Here is a 27,255-nt window from a genome sequence, read left to right as displayed (position 1 = left end):
TCAGCAAGAACAGAGGAGAAATTTCTTCATGAATTACATTTCAAAATGAGCAAAACACCACTAGATCTGCAGCTTTGTCAGGACTTTCTGAGTTTGGGTCAGATAGCAGAGCTCTGTGTGCCACATGGTCAGATCATGTAGGAAGTTAACATACAGGTGGTAGTGCTGAGTATTTCATTCTTGGGGAAAATTGTGTAACGTATACAGTTTGCAAAAGCAGAAAAAGAGATATTCTCCCATTGACCTCAAGTGGTATTAAACCAAGAAAACACCAATGAAGTCCACGATTCACTTTAACCATCTTAAATTCAAACTTGATTAAAAATTCAAATTAAATGTAAAGAGAGAAAGTGCAACAGAAGCAGGCTGAAAAGGCCATCTGTTAACTCCATGGCAGAGTGGAAAGGTTGTTTTCTGCTCTGTAGCTTCCTTAGAAAAATGAATTTCATCTGACCAGAAGTTTTGCTAGCTAGAGGGCTTTGCTCTTGAGCTGAATTTGTACAGTAAAGGGAGTGGGTCGACTTGAACTGGCCTCCTCGCCGGTTCAAATACCACTTTGTACAACAAGAGGTAACGCTGAGATGGCTGACCCTAAGTTTGAAACACTCTGCTCAGCTGCAGGAGTGTCTTTGCAAACACCATGAAGAAATCACACTAGCTGCGGCAGAAGGAGCGAAAGCCTATTCATGCAATCATATGTAAACATCATCACATGCTATGAAATGTACAGCGGGAAACTTTTATGCCCCGGGCACCTGTGTTGCCTTTTTCCTTTAAATCTTGATTGGAGGTGCTGAAGATGACTAACAATCAGCTTCTGCAGAACATCCGCTGGATTTTTGTGCTCGCTGCAGCTTTAGTCGATAGATTGCATCTTGTATATTCCTTTGCTTGTTACATCCAGTATGACTTCCCGAGGCTGACTGATCTAGCCACATTCAACCTGAATGTTTGAGTACCTCTGTGGGTCGGGTGTCAAACCACATTAAATGGCCTTAAGTTATTCTATGTGAAATTAAACTGTGGACGGCATTGTTGCCTCACAGCAAGAAGGTCGTGGGAATCCACCACTGAATCTATTGAATCCACCAGCTGACTGGGGGTGAGCTCTCTCTGAATACTCTGGCTTTACTCCCCTGGTCCAAATACATGCATGGGGTTAAGTTAACTGGTAATTCTAAATTAGCTGTAGGTGTGAATGTGAGTATGAATGGTTGTCTATCTCTCTGGGTCAGTCCTGTGATAGAGACTTGTCTAGGCTGTACCCTGGCCCAATTTTTATGGGCCATTAATTGCTGTAGCTGTTTTTTATGTTGATATATATATATATATATATATATATATATATATATATATATATATATGCTCTATCTGTCTGTCATTCCCAGATGCATACATCGTGAATATTTGAAGCTGTTCCTGTGGCCTGGGCCAGGTGTTTAGTGTGTGCAGAAATAAAAAATAAAAAAAAACAGCAAACCAAATATACTGAGAATCTAGATTTAAAAAACTAATTACGTGTGGGGTTATTTTACTTATTTTTATTACTGTTTGACCACCGACATCAGATGGAGCCGCCATGTGCCACTCTCATGAAACACCTTGCAGTCCTTCCAATATTTAAGGGCACGCCAAAGGACAGGCAAATACCATCATCTCACTGGATTTAGCAGCCTTACTGCACTCCCTCTGCACAAACTCCTTCTATGATATTTTAAAATTGGTAACTTCCATACTCTCCAGCAATTCATGACAATATAATTCTTCTTCCCTTACACTACACAAAGAGCCCCTGATATATTGATTAGGACTAATATGATCGGTCCCGTTTTATCATCATAAATGGTGCATGAGATAGTGTGCAGATAGCATAAATCTCACTCCTGACAACAGATGCTAGTTTAAGTCCACACCACACAAGTTAATGCTATAATGAACACAGCCTCTTTGAATGCACATATTGTCTGTATTGCTAAGGACAGGTCCTACTCACTATCATAATTGTGCTATTGATTACACATAACTCATTTTGTCTGATTATGATTACAATTTCACATTGACTTTCCGTGTGCGATGAATTCACTTTCCTGGTGTCACTCTTGTTGACTTGTATGATCTATGATTCATCGATACCATCGACTCTCCCAAAGTTCATCCATCCATATGTGACTGGCACACCAGTATTTTACGTTAAAAAAAAAGATTGAGGGGAGGCAATCTGCATGTCAGCAAAATGTCACCATAATTGAGCTCGGCTGATGTTATTGTCCCTTAACGAAGTTCTGCTGTTTTATAAACAGGGCTGGGACAAGAGGCATCAGTCACAAGGGAGACTGTTAACATCACCAAGGACAAGAGCACCTCATAGGGAGGGCCACTCTCCCTCATATCAATTTAAATACATTGATTTATTTATCTATCTTCAAGGTGTGGCTATCTATCTATGCATTGGCTCACTACAGCGATGGCAGATGTGTTTACAGTTTACAGAACAAAAGGAGAACATCTACTATTTACAACAGCAAGAAAGACAGCACACCGAGGCTAATTGGAAAGGGCCTGTCACTGATTATAGACACACTAATGCACACCGTTTGCGTGTGTGTTTGTGCGCGCACGTGTGTACACATTGCCCATCTGTGCCCTGCGTGGGTGCATGGCTATTTGGTCCGCACACACCTGTGTAGCTCTGGCAATTGCTCCGCTGGTGGACACCGCTGTGACAGTGAGCTGCCCTCAGAGGTCTCTGGATATCCAGTGTAAATCCAGCCCAGTGGAGCTGTGAAAAAAGCTAATAATATGTTATTGCAGTCTAGGTCCCCCCGTCGCCTCTCCATCAGAGCACCACTGTCACCTTACACATGGACCACTGTGTGATAATGGACAATAATGCGGAGTAGCTGAGAGTGAGAAGTCCAATCTGCCTCCTAAGTGGTAAAAGGGCTGAGAGGAAAGCACAGCCCATATGCTGCGTGAGCGCTCCTGACTCTGAGGCCGTGTGTCATCTTATCATGAACCTGTGGCCACCCCTTTCCATAAGGCGATCACGCTACCGATTATTATCTTATTTCATCAATCACAAAGGTTCCATCTTAACGAGAGGGGGGACTGCGTGAGATTTCTCAATGCAAAACTCACTAATTACTTCCTCTTTCCCTGAGAAGTAAGGCTAATTAGCGAATACAACTCCTCAGCTTTGTTTTTGTTATTACCATTTCTTTTTTTTCTAGTGATGCAGATACTTAAACCAGCAACACTTAGGACCATTGCCTAATTGTTTCATCATGATGTGTTTATTCATATTTAATGTAGAAGCATTTTCTCCTGCAAAAACACGGTCATTAGCGAGAGCTCTGCAAAGAAATAAATAAGCAGATTTGTTGTGAGAGGGTTTAAATTTCTCAAAGAGAATCTAAAATGATGCTATCAGTTGTGACTTTAGGCATGTTTGCGGCTAGTGAAGCACCGCTGCCCGTAATCCGGTGAGCTATTGTTGTGATTTCTTTGTTTAGAGCAAAGTTTTACAAAATAACCTTCAGAACATAAATAACAAGTCCGTTTTAAAACCTAAACATATTAAACATGCTTCCTTTGATCAGGCTAGTGTATCTGCTGTTGCTTGCAGTGAACCATTTCCCTTTAGAGGAATGTAAAAAAGCACAGTGGTAGTGCTTTCAGCCAGACTGAGGCCTCTAGTGGCAGCTGAAGGTAACATCCTCGCCAGTAAAACTTCTCTTAAACTTTCAGTATGACTTCATTAGTTAAAGGTTAACGGCAGTTGTTGAATTGGTTAATCTTCTGAACTTTTATAGTCTAGCCTTTTATACCTTGCACCTACAAAATACAACTAATTTCCCCATCACTGTACCTCTTCAATGGGTGCTTTGTGATTAACACACTGCCAGCTGTCACACAAGCATCACAGCCGCATAACTCCTCAGGTTAGAGTACATTTAAGACAGCAAATTACGGTCTGCCTTTCTAATTGTAATTTATTTAATGCTGTGAGGGCGCAGGGGGCATTTTATTTTCCGTCCGATGATTGAATTTCTGCCTCCTTTCCCGAGCTGTATTTTGGTGCGTGACCATGAGCTTTGTGGTTTTTCAAGTCTCATGGGACCAATTCCTATTATTTACTTGACTGTGACCCTGTAACGTGACCCTTGAAGTCTCTCATTCTCCAGGAGCCTTCTTTTAAATTGCTCATCTAATGGCGACCTGCATTTTTACTGAACTGTAATGAATGTTCCAATTACGCTGAAGGTGATGGAGGCGATTTTCGTATGATGGAAGAGGTGATTGGATCTCCCACACTCCATTTCACTATCTCTCTGCTCTTCAGGCATTCCCACAGACCTGTGGTCAACGCTAGCAGTTGGGAGGAAGCTAAGCCTCCACTTGTGGTAATGCACCCTCTCAGTGCACTGCCAAGCCGTGCACCAATGAGGTGACTACAGAATTAAGTGCTTGAAATAAATGAATTCATTCTGGCAGAAATGTGTCAAATGACCTTTCCGCTGCTCATTACACATGGTCCACATTACACCAGAGAAATGCTCCTGTTGTCTGGGGCTCCTTTGTCCCCCCCCACCCCACCCCCATCTGCCTTGTCAAAGGGGAATGGTAATTAATTGAAATCATTTCCATGTGTTAGGTTGTGTGAATCCCTCCTCAAGGTGTGTCAATGGGTCGATAGATATTTGGAGTGTATAGTGGAGTCAGGTGATAAGAACTCCAGTCATACTGTGCTAAATGACTGCCAAAGCTCATAAAACCAATTCAAGGGCAGATGAGTTTGAGGGCAACAAGTAACAGAAAGAGAGGGGAAAAGGCATTGTCCCCAGCGGACTGTATTCTGACAGCAGACGATGGTCACTATCCACAGAAATTGCAGTGTTTTGGATCATTCAAGGCTGGGCACATATTTCATTTTCCACTCTTTTTTTCCTTCTGATTAAAAGGTTGTTTGTGAGAACCCAAGAGTCTCCTTGGAGGTGGCATCCGCCTGCTTGACTGAATGCGGGGCATTTCACCGAGCTCTGTGCACAAGAGAAGGGAGCTTATCCAAATGCAGAGGCTTACCTGTCTGCCTGCCAAAGAGAGATGTGGCTTTAAGAGGGCCATACATGGCGTTGATTAGTTTTACTGAGCGGTTATGCAGAGACCAATAAATTAAATATGAATAAATTAAAAATGTACTCTAGCAGAAAATTGCTTGGAAAACAACCACCTCCCCATTAAAATATGTATAGTAATGCCTTTTATGTGAAGTAACTTGGGATTAGATATCACTGTAAATTAACACACCATCCAACCGTAGTGAAGAACTTTTCACTTTTAACAAGGACTTATAAAAGAGGTATTTACTCCAGTGTGTTCAGTAATTAATTTGATATTCAAATGAGCTTACAGTATGCATTATAATTGCAAATATCCCAAATAATAGTTTTAAAAAGGGGGTAGTGTCAACAAAGATTGATGAGGCATGCTTTGAAATTGCCATCTGTTTCAAATGTTTACTTGACGCCGGCACTTCCCCTCCCCTCTTCTTCTGTGGAAATAGAGGCATCATGGCATCCTCCCGCCATCCGGGCCATATGTATCTGTTATTTTACGAGGGGAGGTACGCTGCGGTGTAATACAGCTGCATCTCCGCACACATCGCAAACACTGAAGGGGATCGAGAACATCGGCATGTGTGATGAGCTCCCGCAGATAACGTCTCTGCAACATTTCCATGACATTGTAGCTGTGTTCCCTCATTACCACAATGTCATAGCAGCATTGTGAGGATGTTGGGTTGGGGTGAGGATGGAAGGGTGTGTGTGTGTGTGTGTTGGGGAGTGGGGGGGGTCAGCAGCAGGTATCGGGCTTAATTAAAGGGAGCTCTATTAAGGTTATTGAAATGAACCCTCCCCTCCTCTCCTGGAGCAACTCCCTCTACACTCCTCAATGGAGAAAGGTGGATGAAGAAGGGGGTGGGGAGGGGTGTTTGAAGAATCCTTGCCTCTTTTGACATTAGCCAGCGTGCACACGTCACACAACTACTCGCCACAAGTGCCTCTTATGCACCCCACCTTTGCAGGAGTGACACTGTTTCCCCCCCAAAAAAATGGGGCTTCAGAGTTTTAATCCCTCCAGCCCATCAACCCACCCACTCTTACTTCCATCTGTCGGGAGCACTGCTGGAGGGAAAAGGGGTGGGGGAGGATTGGAGGGAATGAGGGGGGGCATGGGGCGCATCCCTCGTTCCATCCCGACGAATTTTCTAATTTCCTTTGCTTCCATGCTTTGTCCCAAATTCACGCCCCTAACCTATCCACCATACAGCCTCTCATTCTTTCCCCTCCTCTCCCACCTCTGTGCTCTGTTGTTTTGGCAAAAGGAGTGAAACTGGAGGCTGCTGTTTGCTTGAAACACCATGACAGTGTTTTAACAACATCTGACTTTAGCAACATAGTTATGACTCTTCCATGTGTCCTTCATGAGTTTCACTCTGTTAGAATTTGTCCCAACCGGAGACACATATAAGCACTCCTATATCTTGCTGTACGTCAAATATCCACACCCCACTGCTGTCCTCTTTTTCTCAACTTATCACCACAATCATAAGGCAGAACCCAAAAGGAAGTATGTCTGAACATTTTATTTATTTTTCCTCTATGGACCACGCAGATATAAGCATACAACATATTAATTAGTGCCACATCACATGGGTGTCACAGTTTTAATGGGCAGTGGCTCAAGCAATCAATTCTAATTACAGAGCTTCATGCACAAAACTAGGTAGCTTCAGGGACGACACCCTGTGTCAGATTAACTTCAGGGAATTATTTCAGAATCAATTCAACAACTCACTACCAGCTACCATCTGCTGTTCAAAGCAGTGAGTAAACAAAAATCATGTTTTCAGGAATCACCCAGTCCTTTTGGCAAGCAGCTTTAATCAAAAATAATTCACATCTCATTTGCATATCTATTCACTATGTTAGGGAACATCACCTGAGATTACTGTAGAATGTCTGCCTGGATAAAATTTGACTTAAAAAAAAAAAGAGTCCACTCATTCAAGAAAAAGTGCAAACTACATTTACACATACACACTAAAACACAGAGCCTGTGCATGAAAACGGGGCCCCATTGTTGGCACTCATTCACTTCAAGATGCAAATGGGTGGATTTGAAATTCACCCTCTGTGTGTTATGCTTGGATACTTTAATGTTGTATCTATGCTGGGGATTATTCTCTCTGCAGCGGAAAAACCTGTGCTTGAATGGCAGTGCCCTCAAAGTAGCTCCTACTGCTTTCAATGGCCTCCAAACGAGATTAGACCCGTGGCTGCCCCCAGTCCCAATCCTCTGCATTCAGATGGAGCGTAACCAGCCTGTGTGACAGTTTTTCTGTTTTGACACTGAGAGGGTGCAGTCACTGCATATCGGACGTTTTGGAATTGAGAGGTCAGAACAGAAAGAAAGAAAATCCCTATTGCTCACTCTTTTTTTGTTTGTTGTTTTTTAAATAATATCCAGTAATCTGCACGAGTGTTTTCTCTCCTATTTATAAAGCAAATAACCTAAAGTGACAAATTAAAAAAAAAAAAAAAAAGACAAAAATTTATACCTAAACAGTTTACAACAACTAAAATGAAGACTTAGGGAAGAGAGAGATGTCAAGATAAAACATCAAAATCTTACCTAACCTTGTTGTTGCTGTAAGCTAAAAGTATCAGTGTTACACATCAGACTCATTCAGGCTCCACATTTGGCAGCAACTATAGAAATGCATGAGTCTTTATGTTAGCTGTTTGATGTTCTAAAACAATTGGCTATTTAATACAAATAATTTCTCCAGGAGTTTCTCCCCATGTGGGAGATTATCTCAGACGGAGTCTCTTTCTTTTGGCACACGGCAGTCCTGAAGCTGAAACTGAAGCTGAATCAGCTGCAGTGGTTTTCGGCCTCTTTGTACTATTTTCACAGTTATGTGACACTGTGTTTGCTGCTTAGTGTCCGGCCATCACAAAAAGGCTGCACCATTCCTAGTATTTACATTCACATTACTGTTAAATAAGAGATCTCAATTAAATAACAGAATGAAAAACAAAACAATAAATGTATGTCCAACACAGCCACAAAAGGCCAGGTTTGTTTTTGTTTTTCTCTCTCTTCATGTTTTATAATGGGATATGGCTCATTTTTTAGTTTTATTCTAAATGGTTTTCAGTCTTGGAGCTAGCTGGTGGTTTGCAGGGACCAGTTGTACTTTACTGGGGGTAGAAAGTCTCTGGTCGTCTGCCTTACTTGGGTTTGGGGGATTGTTTCTGTCCTGAACTGAGGTCCTTCTTGTCTGTAGGCCTACGCTGCTTTGCACTCGGCTGTGTGGAGAGTTTAACAAGAGCATGAGACTGCAGGCATAAGACTCATATTAATCTTACATAACATAATTAACTATGACACCCATATAAAAAAAACAGCTGCATGGCTACACCTTTATTAACATCTTCTAACATCTTTAAGAGGTGAATCTGGCACCATCTAGTGGTAGTTAAACATGAAAGCCAATATACAGAAATTTAGCTATAAAAAAACCTTCTTTTTTTTAATCCAAACGGTAAATCAGTAGACATTTGTAAACTGACATTTTAGATTAGACATGTATGCTGCTGAAAATACACACTAAAGAAAACTTTAAATTAACCAAAAAACATAGGATGTAGGAGATTCAACAGACCTGTGTGGTTGCTGGCTGTGCTGGGGTGTCAGAGCTGTTTATTTGTTTGTCCTGCTGAAGACTGCCACTGCTTTCTTTAGTCTTTATTCCACCGTCCTATGATAACCACAGGGAAAACACGAAACATGGACTTCATGACCACACATAATGGCCTATAAAGAGGTAGTTTAAAGGAAAATTCAGGTTTGTCTTGTTTCATTTTAAACCTTTGACACACACACACACACACACACACACACACACACACACACACACACAAACACACACACACACAAACACACACACACACAAACACACACACACACACACACACACACACTGAGACTCAATTTATGTGAATTATTAGCAGTATTAATTGCTAACAGGAATAAAAAGAAATCAAGACACTGACGACATTACAGTAACTTTTAAAACTGTGTATGAGTGCTTCTAAAATGTTTTTATATTTAAAAGAAAACTTTTAAGGAACCAGGGAAATTTTTTTGGGTGGGAAATCAGAGTAAAGCAAGCATGTGACAAACACATCACTCCAGCCATTATGATATAATACAGATGAAATCTAACAACTCTGTAACTCTGTTGTGCTGATCATAAACCTACAGCGATGACTCAAGATAAAACCCAATAATTGCCAAAAGGGGAAAGTGGGGTGTTTAATAGTGAGTGATACAAAACCTACATTAATCACATATAGCACTTAAGTAGATAATAAGAGACCTTAAGAAACACACATTTGGGGTCCTAAAACACATACATAGGCAAGTAATGTGAAAATGTAGAGAGAGCTGTGCTAAAGAGAAACACATTACCAGTTTAGTGGATGTGGAAGATATGTCAGAGCTGCTGTGTCTCATGCAGTTGCTGTTAGTTTCTGCTGAAAATGCCGGGTGGACCGGGACTGAGTCCAGGTTTGCCTCAGAAGTGATGAAGGGTGAAACTTCTGAAGTCTTATTTCCTGTTTTGGAAGTTTTTTTAGCAACATCTACATTAGGTAGATTCACATGCCTTTGGTTTATCACTGTCATCTGTTTCTTTATAGTCTATGCTAAATGAAAACAAATGCCTCACATTTAAATATTACATTACTAAGTCAATATCACTGCCTTGGCCTTATTTGGCAACTTTTCCAGATCCATTTATACTGTGACCTGCATGTCTGCTCAATTATATATCAGGAGAACTCAAATATAGTAATCAGCATATTAAACTACAGCTTATCAAATGATAGCAACAGTACTAATAAAGTGATCAAATCAAAATCAAAATGATCAAGTGATGACTTGGAAGATTTAATTTAATCTTCATTATTACTTTCTTCCTGCTCCAGGTACTGACGCATCATCTCCAGCACATTGGGTGGTACAACAGGCATAGTAGAGTCACCCTGTTTGACAAAGCGCACTATAAGAGCTCTTCATGCGACTTATCTGAAGTTCATGAATGCTGAAAGTGCCTTACTGTAATCCAGGGGTTCTCTAGTAGCTGATTAGCAGACATTCGGTATGCGGGGTCCACCTTCAGTAGGCAAGTCAAAAGATTTTTAGCTGTTGAGACAGACTCAAGACGATCAGTGAGTGTTCGTAATACCAACCTGCCCAGTAAAACTGCACATATGAAGCATTTGCGCTGCTACTTTATATTACCATAAGAATGTGATTAAGATCATGAAGTGTTACCTGCATCACTGACTGAGGCCCAGATGGGTTGAGAAAATTTGACTCCAGTGTTCATTATCTTCTTAAGTAGGTTTTTCCTTGTTTTGGAGACAAATGGAGGTTCTCCACACAGTCTACAGGGACACATACCTCAGACATGTGCACTCATGAATCGTGTACATGTATAAAAATAGTACGTGTGCGCCTACTTACAACATATACATAATGACTCCTATGCTCCACACGTCGCACCACTGGGTATAACCTCGACCGCTCATCATTTCAGGGGCTGGCAACAACACAAAAATGCACAAATGTATGACTTGGTCTGCATGAGCTACAGAAATTTGTGGTGGAAAACCACTTTGTTAAATTATGTTTTTTAGCACCAGCAGCGCTGCTGAGCCCCATTTCAATAAGTTAACACTATAATAATGTGTGTGTTATGTTTTGTCACCATATTTTCAAGGACACATACACATGCAAGCTGAGTGACACACAAGGTGAAAGTGCAAAACCACAGTTAGAGGTAGTAATGAGCCATAAAAGTTAGAGATGAATACATAAAGGTGGAGGAGGCTCATCTTTTGAATATATTATTATATATTTTTAATATATAATGATTTATATCTTTTGTAATGTATTTTAAATTATATGCTGGATCTACAAAACATCCTTTGTGCAACCATGAAACACTCCAGAGACATATTTATATGCTGAGAAAGTAACAAAATGACAGAAGGAATTTGCAGGCATATAGCCCAGCACATAATTGAACAATTATACCAAACAGGTGCTAATGAATCAAATCATTAACGTGGCTAAACCAAAACCATTAACTGTAACAGAAACAGCTGTGTAGGAAGGATTAAAGTGGCTGATACCCTGACATAATAAAAAGGTAAGGATTCTGAAACAGTGACAGTTCGAGCTAAAAATCTTTAACCGTGAAACAAAATGAGCCTCAGCAGGAAGACAGAAGGTGGTCAGCCTGCAATGCTTGGTCTCTCACAGGCCAACATTTTGTGGCAAACAGGTTTTTCTGGACGTGTAGTCCAAGATCATCTGTAGAACCACACAGAAACGGTTACGGTTCAAAACAAAGAGGCAAGCCAAGGAAATAGAGTGCAGCAAACAATTGATGCATTAAGTTAACATTACAATCTGAGGATTTTCCAGCATTGCCGTCATGGAAGACTTCCAGCCAAATAGCCAATCCTCTGATGTAAAGACAAAGCCAAGTTAACTCACGTATGCAGAAAAACACGAGATGTGGGGTACAGAAATGGAAGAGCAGGTGCTTTGGGACAAGTCATAACCTGAAATATTTGGCTCCAAGAGGAGGCGGTTTAGTCGTCTGAGTGTTAACAAGGACCTGAGAAGTCCTGGCATTAAACATCATCAAGAATAAATTTAATTTGTCCCAGACTGAGTACCTCAAACGTACAACCAAAGTTCTAAAGATAAAAATTCTCCTAATATCTTTGATAATAAAAGGAATGAAGGGACACAATCCCAGAAAACGCTGATCTTAGTATCACAGAGTAAGTCAAGGATTACCAAAGAGAAAGTGGCAGCTGAGGAAGCATAAATTCACTGAAAGACTGGCAATAACTTTATTCCAACTTTTACAAACAGTTAAAGTGAAAATCTGCCTGTAGAAGAATCGGTACTTTTTAAAGGCATAGGGACACCACAGTTTGTATCCCGTTAAGTTAAAAGATAAATATTACTTTTGAAAGCATGACCACTTTACTGGTTTTTTCACAAGGACTAATAGCTTTTACACTGCATTGTAGATATAAGTATATAATAGCATATTTAGTCATAACATTTAACAATATACTTTTTATATAAAAACAAAAACAGCATTTTACAGTCCATTTATGAATTTTGCAGTCTGTATTTAAACTTAAAAATGTCATAAAAATACTTTGGCGCCCTCAGTGGTAGAATCAAAAACAGGAGTGATCTCTGCTACTCTGTTCATCCGCACTGTCATCGTGTTGGTCAACTAGCATGCTGCAGAAGATCCAAATATCTTACCCATATAGATAAGGGTCCCACAGGCGTGTGTCATTATGTTTTCGATCCCGACACCACCTGTCTTCACCGATAATCCAAAGTCTGCCACCTAGGTGGAGAACAGCACTTAGGAAAAAGGTGTCACAAATAAACATGATTCAGTCATGCTGACAAAATCCATATTAGATTCTTTGTTAAAGGTGCTTCAGTAAGGAGCTAGGCAAGTAACATCAATACAAGCCGACACTATACAGAATTTTTCTAGGGGAAAAAAAAATCGCAATACTTGCAAAGTTTTAAAAAAAGAAACTACTCTGAAAAACAATTTATGCTCTGCTATGACAAAACTTTCTAACAACATGTACTATAAGTGTGTTAGTGTATGTGCAGCCAAAGACAAAGACAATCCTGGCCTTGTTTTAACTCATACACCAGGTATCTGCTTTGTCTGGCTCGCCATCAATACAAGCAACATGCTGTGCTCAGCATGTCATCTGTTTAAAGACGCAGTTTAGACTCCATTTGTAAAGGTGGACTATAAAGGAAGACCAGAGGGAGACTATCATAATGAGATAGTATTTAAAGCCTTTACTAACTATAGAGGAGACAGTGGGCGAGAAGGCGCCTATTTGAGGCTTTTTCTCAGTGTGGCAGAGAATGGATAAGATGCATTTATGGAAAGCTCTCAGTTTGGTTCAACATTTTACCTTGACATCGATTTTGTCACCATCCTTATCAGGAGAATTTTTCACAAGAATGTTCTCAAGTTTCAAGTCCCTGTGTACAATATCTGTAGGATGTGAAGAAACAGGAAATTTTACACGGACATAAAAGCTTCAAATATTTTTATATATATTTACAGGATTAGGTGCTGCAATAAATATCTCAATCATTTTTTTTTTTAAATTAGAAGTAGACCAGTGGTTGCTTAATGATGAGACCAGTGATAACTATTTAACTTTTCATGAGTCATAGATAAAACATCAATCCCAACATAATTATTGTAATATTACCTGTGCAAAAGGCAAAAACAAAAATGTGGCTGCATTTTGGAGGTTACCTGCATTTTCTAAGTAGTTAATGCTAGTAAAGCAGGGGGCAAATGTCCCCAAAGGGAGTTATAAATACTAACTTAACTAAGCAGATTCATGGGTTGGGCCAGTGGAACATGACAAAACCTTTATGTTAATATTTTGACTTCTTGTGTTGAATTATAAGCCAAGAATTGAAGAAGCGAACAAGAGAAAAATACATATGTAGCCTTTCATCAAGGTATAACTTTATGGTCAGTCACTAGAATAAATTACATGTTCCATACATGCTAACACAGTTATGTTTTTCCTGCTTACAGCAGACCAGGCTGAAGGGCCTTGTTAACTTAGCACAGAGAGGGAAGGCAGGAGGAAAAATACAATTTGCCCTGGGCAGTCCTATTCAGTGCACTATTTGAAGCAACCAATTATACAATGCAACAGTGCTGATGGTGTGTGAAAGGTAAGTTAGAACAAATGATGTGCCCAAAACAAACACCTGAAAATGTTTTTTTTTCTTTTGTCTATTTAACATTTTTTTGGTATGGTAATTATTTTTCTTTAAAGTGCTTTCTGTCACCTGAACTCTCGATTTCTTTTTTCAGTTACGTAACAATTATACACACACTAAAACAGAAGTACCAGTTGTTAAATACACTACTTAGTTCTGCTTTTTTTCTAGTTACTTAATGAAATACTAGTGCAAAGAAATTAATTTCGAACTATAAACTACACAATATAAGGTTTGGTGCATTTAATTCCATTAAGGAATAAGAACAATAAGGAACAATACAGTTCACAGATCCACACAGCAAGCAACTACCAGTGATGCGGGAACCAGAGACCACTGCTGAGGTGAAGTGGGCAGCTTATTTGTTAAAATTTTCTCAGCTTCAAAGCGAGTGATTGAGGAGACTACCAATAAGACAGAAGCATACCACTGACTGACATATGAGGGGTAATTCATTCGAGGCAGGCAGTGGGCAATTACTTTTTCCAAGGGGCAACATGAGAAACTGGGACAGTTTTGGACAGTCGCACCAATAAGATAAGATAAGATAAGATAAGATAAGATAAGATAAGATAAGATAAGATAACCTTTATTAGTCCCACACGTGGGAAATTTGTTTTGTCACAGCAGGAAGTGGACAGTGCAAAAGTTATGAGGCAAAAATTAGAATACAATAAGAATAAATACAGTACACAACTGTACAGAATAGAATAAAATACTATATACAGTAGAATAAAATAAAATAAATATACAATAAGATAAAAATAGAATACAAATACAAATACTATATACAACTGAGTAAAAATACGATGACAGAAAGGATTATTGCACTTAGTATTATTGCATATGTATGGATGTGTGTGCTTGATCAGTTAAAGTCTTTATTATGGAGTCTGACAGCAGTGGGGAGGAAAGACCTGCGAAATCTCTCCGTTAGATGAACTAAACTCTGCTCAATATTAACTTTATATCTTCAGAAGCTTATTGGCGTGGCCCACCCCAACAGTCCCAGTTTCTCATGTGGCCCATGGGGAGCAATAATTGCCCACCCCTGCACTAGAGTGTTTCCTAGACAATCAGAGCCTGGTATGTCCGCTAGCGACAAGCGAATCACTTCCTGTGTGGACGCCCCTTAATGTGCCGATGGTACATTAAGGGGCGTCAGAAAAAATGTGATCTACAAATTTAAGCCAAGTTATGCAACTTGTCATTTGACAAAGAAAGGTTTCTGGAGAGCTCATTCTCATTACTATCATTAATAAAAATGAAGCCGAAGAACACCACCACAAAAGGACTTTCCATGTGAAAAACTCCTGTTAATTAGTATTGTTCCCTAGTTTGTTCTACATTAGTCATTAGCCACATGAAATGATGCCTCATTACCAAGAACTGTCCTAAATTACCTCTAACCTCAGATTTTACCAAAGGGGAAACAGCATTTCCAAATAAATGGTTTAATTAAAATGTTTATTTCCTGGCAGCTGGGCATTACTGCCATTTTATCAAAATAAGACACCTTGCTACAGTGACTGAAAGCCCTAATGGCAAGGAATATCACATCATTGAGGGCAAAAACAATTTGAATACAATAATGGCATTATAGCACCAGTATAAATTAACTGAAGCACAATTCATTCAAAACACAGGCTGAACTACATTTTTGACAGTATAATTAGCATAGATTAGATCAATCTAGAAAATGACGTTACCTCTTTTATGAAGGTGCACAACAGCATCAGCTAAACTACAGATTATATCCCTCGTCTCGTCCTCTGTGAAGAACTTTTTCCGCTGCAACAGCTCCCTCAGATCACCCCCTTTGCACAGCTCAGTAACCAAATAAATCATCTAGAAACGAGAAGATAAATGCATCTTACTATACAGTCAATTTGTGTGTTCATCAGTAATATTTATGCAGAGCGGCATGCAGCAATAGACACAGTGATATGTTACATGCATTACATTCACCCACTCACTTAATTATGCTAATTTTGAGTTTGTGATTTAAAGGATAGCAACGCTTACCGTGGTCGAGCGGTAGACTGCCTCAAGATGTATTATGTGCGCATGATTCATTTGTTTGAGAAGGTTTATTTCGTTATCCACCATTTCTACTTTCGAACTTCCTGCCTAATGCAACAGAAAGTCAAATCACAGCTGGATTTGTTACCCTCCAAATATAAACTTCCCTTATTAGTGCAACTTTTTAAACACATTAAAAAACAGGCTTCCTCGAGGGATGCCAAACACACTCACCGGTGGTCTGCAAAACGTCTTAATGGCCCATTTTGTCTGTGTCTCTATGTGGGTGGCTTCATAAACAACTCCAAAGGCACCTTGACCCAATTTATTTTCAAATTTATAAATTTCCTATGGGCACAAAAATACTAGAAAACATTAATACATTTGTAATATCCATCTGTTCACCGTCAGTCATATACAGCAGAGGATTTCCCCCGAGCAGGTGTTGAAGACCTCAGGATCATTTCACTGTTGTTTTTCAAAAACATTATGTCCTAACTTAAGACCTGAATTGCAAAGTTGTGAAGCCCTCTGAAGGAAAAAAAACACACCAGTCTCTGGAGCCGCAGAATATAGTATTTTTAATCAAGTTACAAATGATTAAGTTGCTGCTGCAGTTCGCTCAATCTCAGGTCTAATTAACTTGATTGTTATCTGTGTGCACGCAAGACTGAGCACTGGCTGCTTTGGATTTAGAAAAGTGAGCAGTGAAATTAACCAATGAAGGAGGCTATACAGCAGCAAAGTGGAGTTTGGTTTTCTAATGCTGCACATAGTGTGTAAAACAGACGTCATCAAAGACTAGGTTTTACTTTGTCAGTGGGATCGTGTTACAGGATCAACATACCCTGATGTCTCCATCATTTTTCAGCCGCATATCTAGCACATTCCTCTCCGACGTGCATCTACTGGTCCGCACAGACTTCAGGTTCATATCTAGTCCACTAACATCTCCTTTTGTCATCTACAGAAGGAAGGAGAAGGCAGTCATAATCTTTCTTGAATTGGCATGCGTATAAAAAAAATTCATTCTTAACTGACGAGCAGCTGTAATCCTTTGGCTAATCAATTTTTTTAAAATACTAAAATCTGTCAAATTTGTCAAATATTGGTATTACAGCAGGTTTTTCTAAAACAAATAAAAAAAGCAAAGTGATTTTTATATTGTTTTATCTTAAAATCCCAACATCATAACAAGATTATTTTTCATCTTCTAGTCAGTCAAGAAAAGTAATAGCTTTCCTTCATGATCCAGTTTGCCATCATTCCTAATCATTACAGCCCAATCAATCCTTGGCAACCATGTTTCTAAACCCTAAGGCATTACATGTGTCGTGGTAAGAAGGCTTAAAAATAAGGAAATGCTGAGAGACACATAAATATTCTCCAACGCAAGAAATTATCACTGCTAGTTTCAAGCAAGTGTCAACGATTACGTTTATTTTTTAAGCTTCAGCTACTAATGCTGTAGACATTTTTAAAAGTTTCCTAATGACTTTAATTCCAAAAGTCTGGTGTTCAAATAGTGTACAGAATTACTAAAACTTTACTTCTCCCAGTCTAAGTTGTCGCCTTTTTTTCTGGTTTATGGTTTATGACCAAAACTCTTGTCTCTGTCTGAGCCCATATTCACTTTAAGCACAATTTACCCAGCTTGAAAAACAGTCTCTAAAGCCAAATTAAATGTAAAGCAATTATCAAGTGATGACTGGGAGCGATGAAGTGGATCCACCACACGCACAGCAATTAATTATTAACAAGGAAGTGGTGTCTTTAACCTCTTCACTCTGATGCATTATTTTAGCCCTGACAGGGCTCTCATAACAGGCCTGTCTCTCCCATTTTCTCCTGTCTATTTTCCAATCAAAATGATTGTGACAGCCTCTGGAAATTCCAGTCACCTCAATCATAGCTCATTTGTGGAGACAGCAGCATGTGATGAGTGTATCACTGAGGACTTGAGGAGACTGGAGGAGGGTCTCAGCTCCTCAGGTATCTCCCAGACAGAGGTGACTGGTCCTTGGCCCCAGATCTCTGATGCAAAGGAAATAGGATATCAAGTTCATGTTCAGGTTAGGGTGAGAGGTCTGACCTTAAAAGGGTCACAGACACAGGTCTTGAATTGCTTTAAGCCTTGTGTGCCTATCTAGAATATCTATACCTGTGATTCTAACAATTCAATTGAAATGCATGACTTACTTAAATCTGTTTGTTTTTTTAAACTTAAAGTCAAAAACAATTCAACAATACAAACCCAAACTAAGGGCCTTAAAGGAGCAAAGAAAAGAACCGAAGAGAATTAAAGTAAAGACAAGCACTGTACCGCCACCTCTCCCATCAAGATTTTTTTTTAAATGTAAAACATAAATGCATCTGACAAAAGCTACAAATTGCCTCCATTGAGGAAATTCACTGAGAGGTTGTGCTCTTTAGTGAAACAGCCACTGACAACACTGAAGAATTGCTAATGGAGTGGCAAAGACATGGTCATTTAGTGGCTTGCAAAGCATGGCCACTTGTGTTTGTTGCATGACCAAATTGCTGGAAATACAATTGGGATTTGAACCACTCTGCAGTGGTGGGGAAGAAGTGTGCCCCTGTGCCACCTGTGTACCTAAAATGTTTTCCATTAAGGCTACGTCTTCCTTCCAGCTACCCCTACATCAGTACTTACAAAATGCGAAATTTTGAAACCTCCCTGAAGGCTAGACTCCTTATTTTCCTTTTCTTGACTTGATTAAGAAAGTGCTGGAGTACCACCAAAATCTATGTATGGATCTTCTTTCCAATCTCTATAGCACTGACCCAAGAAAATACACATAATTATTAACTAGAGCCAGTGAGGAAGGAATTGCAGTGATGGCACAAATAACAAGTCTGTTTTCAACCACAGACACACTGACGGGTGAGCAAACATCAGTACACCCTTTTATATTGAATTTGGTCTCATCTCCAGGTTCAGGAGGTAGTAATTAGAGCCCCAGGTCAAGCCCCTACTTGTCCCACCTCTCCATCATTCTGTCAGACAGCAATTTCAGCTTATTTACATAACTAACTAAATATACAAATGTTTTCCAAATATAAGCATGCTATAACAAGCAAAGAGAAAAGACACATAAGGGTTCATTTAAAACCTTTTCCTACTTTTCTCTACTTAAAACAGCTCTTCTTTCATTTATTCATGATCATGTACATGTAGTTTTTCTAACCCATCAGTGTCAATCATATGAAGCAAGGACTCTGCTGAACATAAAAAGCAAGAATAGCCCCTTGCTGTGGGAAATGATATACATAATGATTTTTGTGATCTTATAGACTAAACAACAGATTTAGTTATCTATTAACTGTAGTCAGCCAATACTAGAAATAGTTGGTATAGATTAGCTGTAGCATACTAAAGGTTGATGAGATTGCATGTAAGTGAAAAATGTTGGTAAGCACACAGAAAAACACTTAGCCCTCTCTGTTTGCCCAGACCAATAACATGTTACACATTTCAATTATTGTTTGAGGCCTTTAGAAGTTCATGTTTCTTTAATTGCATAAACTGTAGGAATAAGTTGGACTCAAGCTCTGCGGGACTGCCTCTAGCTGTAACGAGCAGCTGCTTAAATATCGCCTGAAAATCAAACAAAAACAAAATCTTCCTAACTGCAATTAAAATGTACACTGCCATCCGTTTTGCTCGGGCCCCAATATTACATTTTACTCATGTGAAACTTAATCATTTATTGACAGCTTGGCTTTGATGACAAATGATAAACTTCACAGTCCTAATGAAGCGTGGAATTACATTACCTGATGAGGCAAGAAATTGCATGTTTAGAATGCGAATATCCCATCTACTAAGTTATGGAGTGAATCCTAATATTATGCAGAGATAATCAAAGCTTCTGGTCTAAATGCACTACACCAACAACATTAAGCCATTAAAGCACACACCAGACTAACTAAAGAGCAGTAAAATTACACTGTACCTGGCAGCTGATGGACAACAAGACTGACAAATAAAATGGAGGTGCAACTAAGTTGCTGCTCCCTCACTGCAAACAAGAAATGCATGCAGCTTTCCTATAAACAAATCATTTTAAAGCCGCCCCCCCCTCAAAAAAAAATCCTGCTGTGTTCAATGGTCATGTTTGATAAGTGTCTATTGGCAAGAAAACACGCTTTGCCAAAAGGAAGCAAAAGATCAAATTCTGCCATTTGCTCAGGGCTCTCCACATGTTGCTAGGAGATAAGGGCCAACAAATTCAAATTTTCTCATTGGTTTAATCCTGGTTAAAGCTAATCTCTGCCCTTGCTGGGTTCAGCCTTGGGAAGCTAGGGTGGCAGACGTGTAGGAAAATGTAGGCCAGTGCAGAAACAAGAACACCTCAAATTTACATCGATGAGAAGCCGGAGAAAAGTCACATTCATATTGGAATACACAAATGGCCCCACCTGTCAAATACTAATGTCATAACAGCTTCTACAGTATTCATCTGTTTTTTTAAAAAAAAAAAGAAGCAGTGGGCCTCTTTATGGTCAAATAAAGTTTTAGGACACTTAAAACTACTCCCTTTTACACAGACTGTTTCACATAAGTCAATATGACAACAATAGTACACAAGTGTTATTAATCACATCATTTAAAGCTTTTCTTATTAGTAGCATCTATGTTTCATGTCACCTGCTAAAAAAGTGCTAGCATTTAAATTGTTGTTTGACCGATTAGAATTCAGCAGGTCATTTACATGGATAATGCCGAGTAGAAACTGCGAAGTGACTTTATATATCCAGCTAAAAAAAGAAGTCTTTTTTAAAGAGAGATCTGACCAAAAGGGCAGCAGAAATTTCAACAAATATAACATAAAAGTTCTATAAAGATATTTTAAGCAGCCCTTGATACTTACAAAACATGGCATTTCGTTATTTTATATGGAACCCATTCATAAATGCTGTTTACTACTACTAATTACCAATATAAGCAGACATTAGACATTTAAAAAAAACACACAGAAACGTCTGTAATCACTTTTTGGCACACAATACTATTTCATGTCAAAATGGCTGCAGTTAAAAGGGAATGCCGGGTGGTTTAAAATAAGAGGACAATGTTAAGAGCCAAGAAACATAGTCACTATAACCGCATGAAACACGCATTCAACATCGACTACTCTAAAGTATTGAATAACCGGGTCATTAAAATGAATGTTAAATTATTGTCCTGCTCGGTGTGTAACCTCTGTCATTATACTGCCAGTTAATCTAACACAGAGCCTCAATCCTAACACTTGACGCTTGTAACCAAATGTGCTAGTTAGATAATAACGATAGCTAGTTGAAATCTACAATAATTATATAATTATATATATAATTATATTATATAATTATAATAATAATAATAATAACTGTGATATCCCAGAAACGGCAGGGAGACATTCGGTATCTAGTAATGTAAAAAATCAGCTACTCCTCGCATAAAAACAGCGCAGAAAGCTTTAAAAAAAGTGACTTTTTTAATAAGGTAACGTCTCCCACGGTTACACGTTGTCATGGCAACGAAACGTGAGGTTGCAAAAACGTTTCCTCTTGAGAAGACAGCGTTAAATAAAGGTGACCCCACTCATACACGCACGGCTGTACAGTGTGTACAGTGTTGCGGCTGTAAAATTCACCAAAAGTTTCTTACCTGTTGGAATGAGACATTTTTCATTCAGCAGGTTGTGCTTCACGCGAAAACTTTTTTTTTTTTGGCGAACGACTACGGGAAGCCAAGAGGGACAGAAAGGGAGTTAAAACTCCACTGAGTCAATAGCGAATGCTTCAGGGGCTAGTAGTAGTATTTTTTTTTTTTACCTGATGCTTAAAGAGAACCCTATTAATAATGAACCTGACAGAACAAAAGAACAATTCATACCCGGATATTTAAGCATAAGGAGACATGTTTTTTCTTTGCGGCATCTTGAATTTTTCTTGGTTCTTAGTCTCCATCTAGTGGACACATGGAGAGCTTGTCTGGTGAGTTTGAGTTTTAGATTCATTTTGGAATAATTATTCAGGGATGGGCAATTAATGTTTCCCAGGATGCCTGGAACTGGAACTGGTTATAGAGGGCCGCACCAATAGGCTTATAAAGAAATAAAATTGAGCAGAACTGAGTTTGGTGTATTGGTGTGGCCCCTTGGGAAAATGATCTCACATTATGTTTATCATTTTAGATAAGTAAGAAAACATTTATATTAATTATTGTTTAGAGTAAGATCCTAAAAGACACAAGTGGTGAGTAAAGCAAACTTTAGACAGACTTCTTTTTCTTAAACTCTGAGACTTGTTAACTCAGTCAGATGTTAACACGAGCACAACAACCTGACACTAGTGCAGCCTTGCAACCACAATGTGGTTTCTACACTAATATATAGAGCCAGAGTTCCTGTCACATCAGAAAAAAAAGAAAGATCTACTCCAAACTCAGAGCTACAGTCATGTTTTATTTTTTGACATTTCCTTTGGTGTCTGTTGATTTTCATTTGACTCTTTTAAATGTTATTTGAAGGTTGTTTGTTTGTGTTAATTTCCTTTTACACTGAAATCACAAATGGCTTCGTGAGACTCATAATTTGTAGTTGTGCTGGATCCAGGTTCACCCATTTTATCTTGCATTTAGAAATATAAGAATGTTGATGTAATGCAGCTATTTTCTACCCACAGAAATCATGTATTTGAGAGGATATCGCTACAAGAAGTTAGAAAATAATAGTGCGTATACCCCTAACATCCAGCTGTAATACAAATCAAGATAGGGAATCATAGTTCTATCACATACTGTTCCTGTTTGGAAATAATAATTAAAAATGTAAATTTTACTGAATTTTAACAAACTAATTTAACAACTACATTTAAAATGTCATTTGAAATGTTTGAATAAAGATGGTATTCTGAAATGCTTAGCAGATTAGTTCCACATATCTGGTGATGAGTGCAAAAGGCTTGAAGTATCCAATAAGCAGTTTTGTGTGGTAACATGTAATTAGTAACCACTGACTTCCTTCGTTAGGCAGACTTCTGCCTTTTATCTAAGGCATTATTGATCATTTTGGCCATGGACTTGGAGCCACTGTATTCTCTACAGTCTACACAGTGCTTAAGGACCATCACATGATAAATGAGCTTTGTAAAAAGCTTGGATATCTCCAACTAATTCTCTGCTCCAAACACCTCCTGGAAGTGGCAGCACTCTTTCTGAGCTTGTGCATATCTGCTGAGCAGTCCTGCTCGCTGCTCACTAAGAAGACTGGAACGCCCATAAATGTGCCACGGAAGAATAAAGCAGTTACACAGTAACCAGCAACCCAAGCACTTAAGGTGACTGAGTAAGTCCACATTCACAGTTTTGTTTTATTTTTTTACTGCCTCTGTGATGTTTAAAATGTGTAATATACTGAACTGCTGCAAACCTACAAAATAATTCAGTAAAATAAAATCCCCAGTATGTTTACTTTATCCATTTACAATTTACATAAACATGCAAGGAAGCACACAGAGGTTATTTGATTTACCCAGTTAATGGAATGCTTTAAGATCCAGTGTGAGTCAGAAGTGTCTTCATCCCTGTGCTCCTGCTCAGATTTACTCTTTCTGGCCACAAACATAAGTGAACTTTGTGCAGGGAATCTCCAAATCAGTGTGTTGGAATGCAGACCATAGCTGACATGATACCACATGGATCCTCACACTGATGGGCTGATTTAAGAAATGGGGCTCATTAGTTCATGAAAGTAAGTCATCCAGCTCAGCTTCAGTAACAGCTAACACCAACAACTACATGTATGGTCACTGACCCAGTGCTGCTTTCCCCTTGGGCCTCAATGATCTGCCACAGGGCACTCTTGGCATACAGGAAGGACATTTGGTCACTTCACAGGCTCCCTCAGGATACACCTGCAGCTTCCTCTTTGACACATCAAAGATCAAATGCAGTATATCATCTACCAACTGATCAGACTACAAAAACGATGAATTTTTAGAAGCATGGATTTCTTTATTGTCCACAAACTGCAAAAATTGTGAAAATTGCTGAGAAACTCGGTAAATCATTTGGCAAAGTGACTGGATGAAAACTGTCTCCCGGTGACCATTGTTTTATAGTATAATCTAGAACAAAAACAAGTCGAAAAATATGAGTGTTTGTTTTAAAAGTAATCAAATCTTAGCCAGTAGCATAAATACAAGTGGAGGGTGAAGCAAAGTAAATGAAAAAGCTCTCTGAGAGGCAGTGAACACAGCATGATGCCAGCTTAGTCAAATTATGGAACAAAGATTACTATATTTACTGTGCATGGTTTCTCAGAGAGGGCAAACAAGCTAATTAATTTAGGCCAGAAGAGAAGAAGATTGAAATTTTATACCCTTCTGCAAACCATCATTCTATTACAGCCTGTAAGATAAACACTGAGTGGTGGTAAAATGTGCACATCGCTGATTCCAAACCCATATGAAACAGACTGTAAAGGAGGTTTTCTTGAGTCACATTAAACTGATATAGTGTATTTCGTTTAGGGCCAACAGAAACAATAAGGAAAACCCATGAGAGTCATATATTATATATCTTTGTATGCTATAACAATATTACTGGTTTAATGAGTATATCAACATAACGACAATGGAAGCACACTCTCCAATAAAATGTTGGAGAATCACCGCAGAACAGCTGGGGAGAATACGATGGTAAAAGAAAGGGAGTCAGTATTTCCCTGCTTCACAAGGCCTGTGACTCTAAATGTGGCACGGTTGTTGGAAAATTGTTGCCTGTTCTAATGAGTCAAACTTCTGCTGTGACGGTTGAGTCAGAAGCAACATGAAAGCATGCGTCTGTCCTGTCTTAAAAAGTGTGAGGACACACTTTGGCCATCTTAGAACTAGTTTTAAACAGCACATCATACATGGGTATTGTTGCTGACCATGTATAGTGTATACATCTATTAAAGTCTGCTTCCAGCTGGATAACACACCATCTCACAGCATTTTTAACAGTATGATATCTCATTATAAAGCAAAAAGAAGAAGAAGAAGTAGAAGAAATAGCTCAATGCTTACTAACTGTTTCCTATTCTTTTTCTAGAATAGAATGACGGCAGCTGTTTTTGTGGTCAAAAACATGAATGTCATTTCTTGTTAGCTGAAGGTGAGACTCTTTCTGTTAATTCCAGAGAGGGCTAAATAATTCTCACATCACTGTGCTCTAAAGTATTTAGAGTATTTATATTTCATTACATACATTTAATCTGTGATGGGAAGCATAGCAGATAGATTAGATAAATGCACAAACATGTAGTAATTTTCCAGAAAAGAAAGGTTGAGATTGGTGTTTGCTCATCTGCTTTTCCAGCCCCGTTGTTCCTCAGCGGAGCCAACTTGATGATGTTACAAGAGCTAAGTGAGCTGTTAAAACTGTCCCTCTTCCTCTCTCCAGTGTACACAGCCTATCACTGTGCCAGCTGCTCAGACATGCTGTGAGTTGTCTCGCAAACACCGGTGTCCCCTGTGAAAACTCAGTGAAAATCTCTACCACTCTTCAGTTAGTGCTAAAATTTAAGGATTTGGCAGAAAAGTCACGCAACACAATACTGACAAGCAGCCTAAAACAAAGGCAGGACATTTATACCTCTAAGATTATTATGCACAACAGATGATTTGATAAATGTGCTTGTGTCACACAATAAAACCACATCTAATTATGCTTCATCCCATTCAGAAACATCTATCATCACCTTTTGTGAAGCGCCTTTTTACCCGTTACCCCACTTTGTGAACACATTACCTCAACGAGGTGATGTAGGATTTTCACATTAATACCATAGGTGCTACTAAAAAGCTCACACCAGTTCAAATCTCAGTGACCTCGACCTTAAGTTTTCCAAAACTCTTGTCAATGCACATACAGACACATCAGGGGAAGCTTAGAGTTCGATTTCTTACCCAAGGATACTTCAGCATGAGGAGAAGGAGTCGAGAACTGATCGACCTTATTTTCCAATTGGTACGCAACTCACTCTGCCAAGTGAGCTACCGCCACCCTTAAAATGCATCGCCCGGGAATCGAACCCAGCTCGCAAGAATGGGAATCTTGCATGATATCACTACACCAGCGATGCTCGAGATGCACCAACCTTAAAGACTCCTTAAGGTGGATGTGAGGTCTGTGGAATTGTCAGCTCTGAATTTTAGAGTTCTCATAAACAGAATCTATGGCTAACACACACACAGGCACGTTACCAAGACTATAAAATGCCAGCAGATGTTTCCAGGTGTAACGTGCCAGTTAACCTCAGCAAGGCACACAATTTAGATCCCCTCTCTGCCCCCTGCAGCACTAAAAGACTCCAAACTTCCCTGCGTCACTTTCCAGCTCGTGTTTTTCTCTCACTGCATTTCTGTCTGCCCTTTTCATTGTTCACCAAAGGTCACAGAAGTGTCTCATTATTATCATGTGATGTTTTACGTGAAGACTGAAGACTGAAAGGTCACAAGCCTTGTTCACAAATAAAACATAGCAAGAGGCCTCCTGACCAAAATAGTGTACATATAACAATTATTGCTGTGTGTGTGTGTTGGTTAAAAATAAAAAAAACAGACTGATCTCGAGAGGAGGATAAGCAGTGTAATGTAAAAACAGAACTTTCTTCTTTGTTCTTAAAGCACAGGCTTTTTGCAGCAAACTACAAAAGTCACAGAAGTCAAACTGCAACTTGCACCAAGAGGGGGGTTGTTATTTTATTTTTACAACGCTAACACTTTAATGCATCACCAGGGGGCTTCTGTTAAATGTCCTTCTCTCTCCAGGAAACCCTTAAAATCCCTACGATGAATCTCGCCTTCCATTGTCTGATTAAAACTAAAACAAATATCCTGATGCAGAAAATCCTATGTTAAGTGAATTCTATGACACTTAGAACTCTTGAACTTCTACTTTTAAATATGAGGATTGTTTTGTTTTTAACTTTTTTAAATGTTTTTTTTTCATATGCAATTAAAACATCGCAACTTTTTTTCTCCACAGTTTGTGTGACGCGAGGCAGGAGCCAGCAATGTCTCCTGGGCCACGTTGAAGGGTTACATCACGTCTGTGCTGCCGAAAGAGTCCAGCAAGTTACTTCTCCCTCTCTCTCTTTAATGCTCTCCAGACAATCAGATTCATTATTACATGCTATGTGTTCTGATGGTGTTCTGTTTGAAGTGGCCATGAAAGAGCCTTTTAAGAACCGTGCAGACTAGGTGGGCGGTGCTGTCTGCATGACT

The 27,255-nt window shown here is 39.1% G+C and overlaps 1 protein-coding gene across 3 annotated transcripts; it reads right to left on the bottom strand.

The window, feature by feature from the left end:
* Positions 1-6,660: 6,660 nt before the first annotated feature.
* Positions 6,661-22,253, bottom strand: stk33 (serine/threonine kinase 33). Of its 3 annotated transcripts, XM_082532460.1 has the most exons (15): positions 21,650-22,249; positions 17,877-18,009; positions 16,823-16,939; positions 16,210-16,323; positions 15,979-16,083; positions 15,663-15,801; positions 13,119-13,201; positions 12,433-12,520; positions 10,600-10,675; positions 10,408-10,520; positions 10,190-10,275; positions 10,043-10,115; positions 9,541-9,686; positions 8,732-8,827; positions 6,661-8,375 (listed from the first exon to the last, which is right to left on the bottom strand). In XM_082532460.1, the coding sequence occupies exons 2-15, from the start codon at positions 17,883-17,885 to the stop codon at positions 8,298-8,300; spliced, it is 1,323 nt and encodes a 440-aa protein (XP_082388586.1). In that variant the 5' UTR covers positions 17,886-18,009; positions 21,650-22,249; the 3' UTR covers positions 6,661-8,297. The 3 variants fall into 3 exon arrangements, with proteins under 3 accessions (XP_082388586.1, XP_082388585.1, XP_082388587.1); XM_082532459.1 differs by lacking the exon at positions 17,877-18,009 and having other exon boundaries at positions 21,650-22,251; XM_082532461.1 differs by lacking the exons at positions 15,979-16,083; positions 16,210-16,323; positions 17,877-18,009 and having other exon boundaries at positions 21,650-22,253.
* Between the last annotated feature and the right edge of the window lie 5,002 nt (positions 22,254-27,255).

The sequence above is a fragment of the Aulonocara stuartgranti genome (assembly GCF_965226115.1).
Source record: "Aulonocara stuartgranti genome assembly, chromosome: 1".
NCBI lineage: Eukaryota > Metazoa > Chordata > Actinopteri > Cichliformes > Cichlidae > Aulonocara > Aulonocara stuartgranti.
The sequence above is the reverse complement of the archived record's forward strand: the minus strand, read 5'-3'. Positions and strand labels throughout refer to the sequence as shown.

What these genes read in the sequence shown, in the direction of transcription:
- stk33 (XM_082532459.1), bottom strand. Translation starts at nt 21,673, where the DNA reads ATGAAAAATGTCTCATTCCAACAG. An exon ending in AAAATGTCTCATTCCAACAG is followed by an intron (nt 16,940 to 21,649) that starts GTAAGAAACTTT and finishes TTCCTTCTGTAG; the next exon opens with ATGACAAAAGGAGATGTTAG. An exon ending in TGTGCACCTTCATAAAAGAG is followed by an intron (nt 13,202 to 15,662) that starts GTAACGTCATTT and finishes CACATCCTACAG; the next exon opens with ATATTGTACACAGGGACTTG.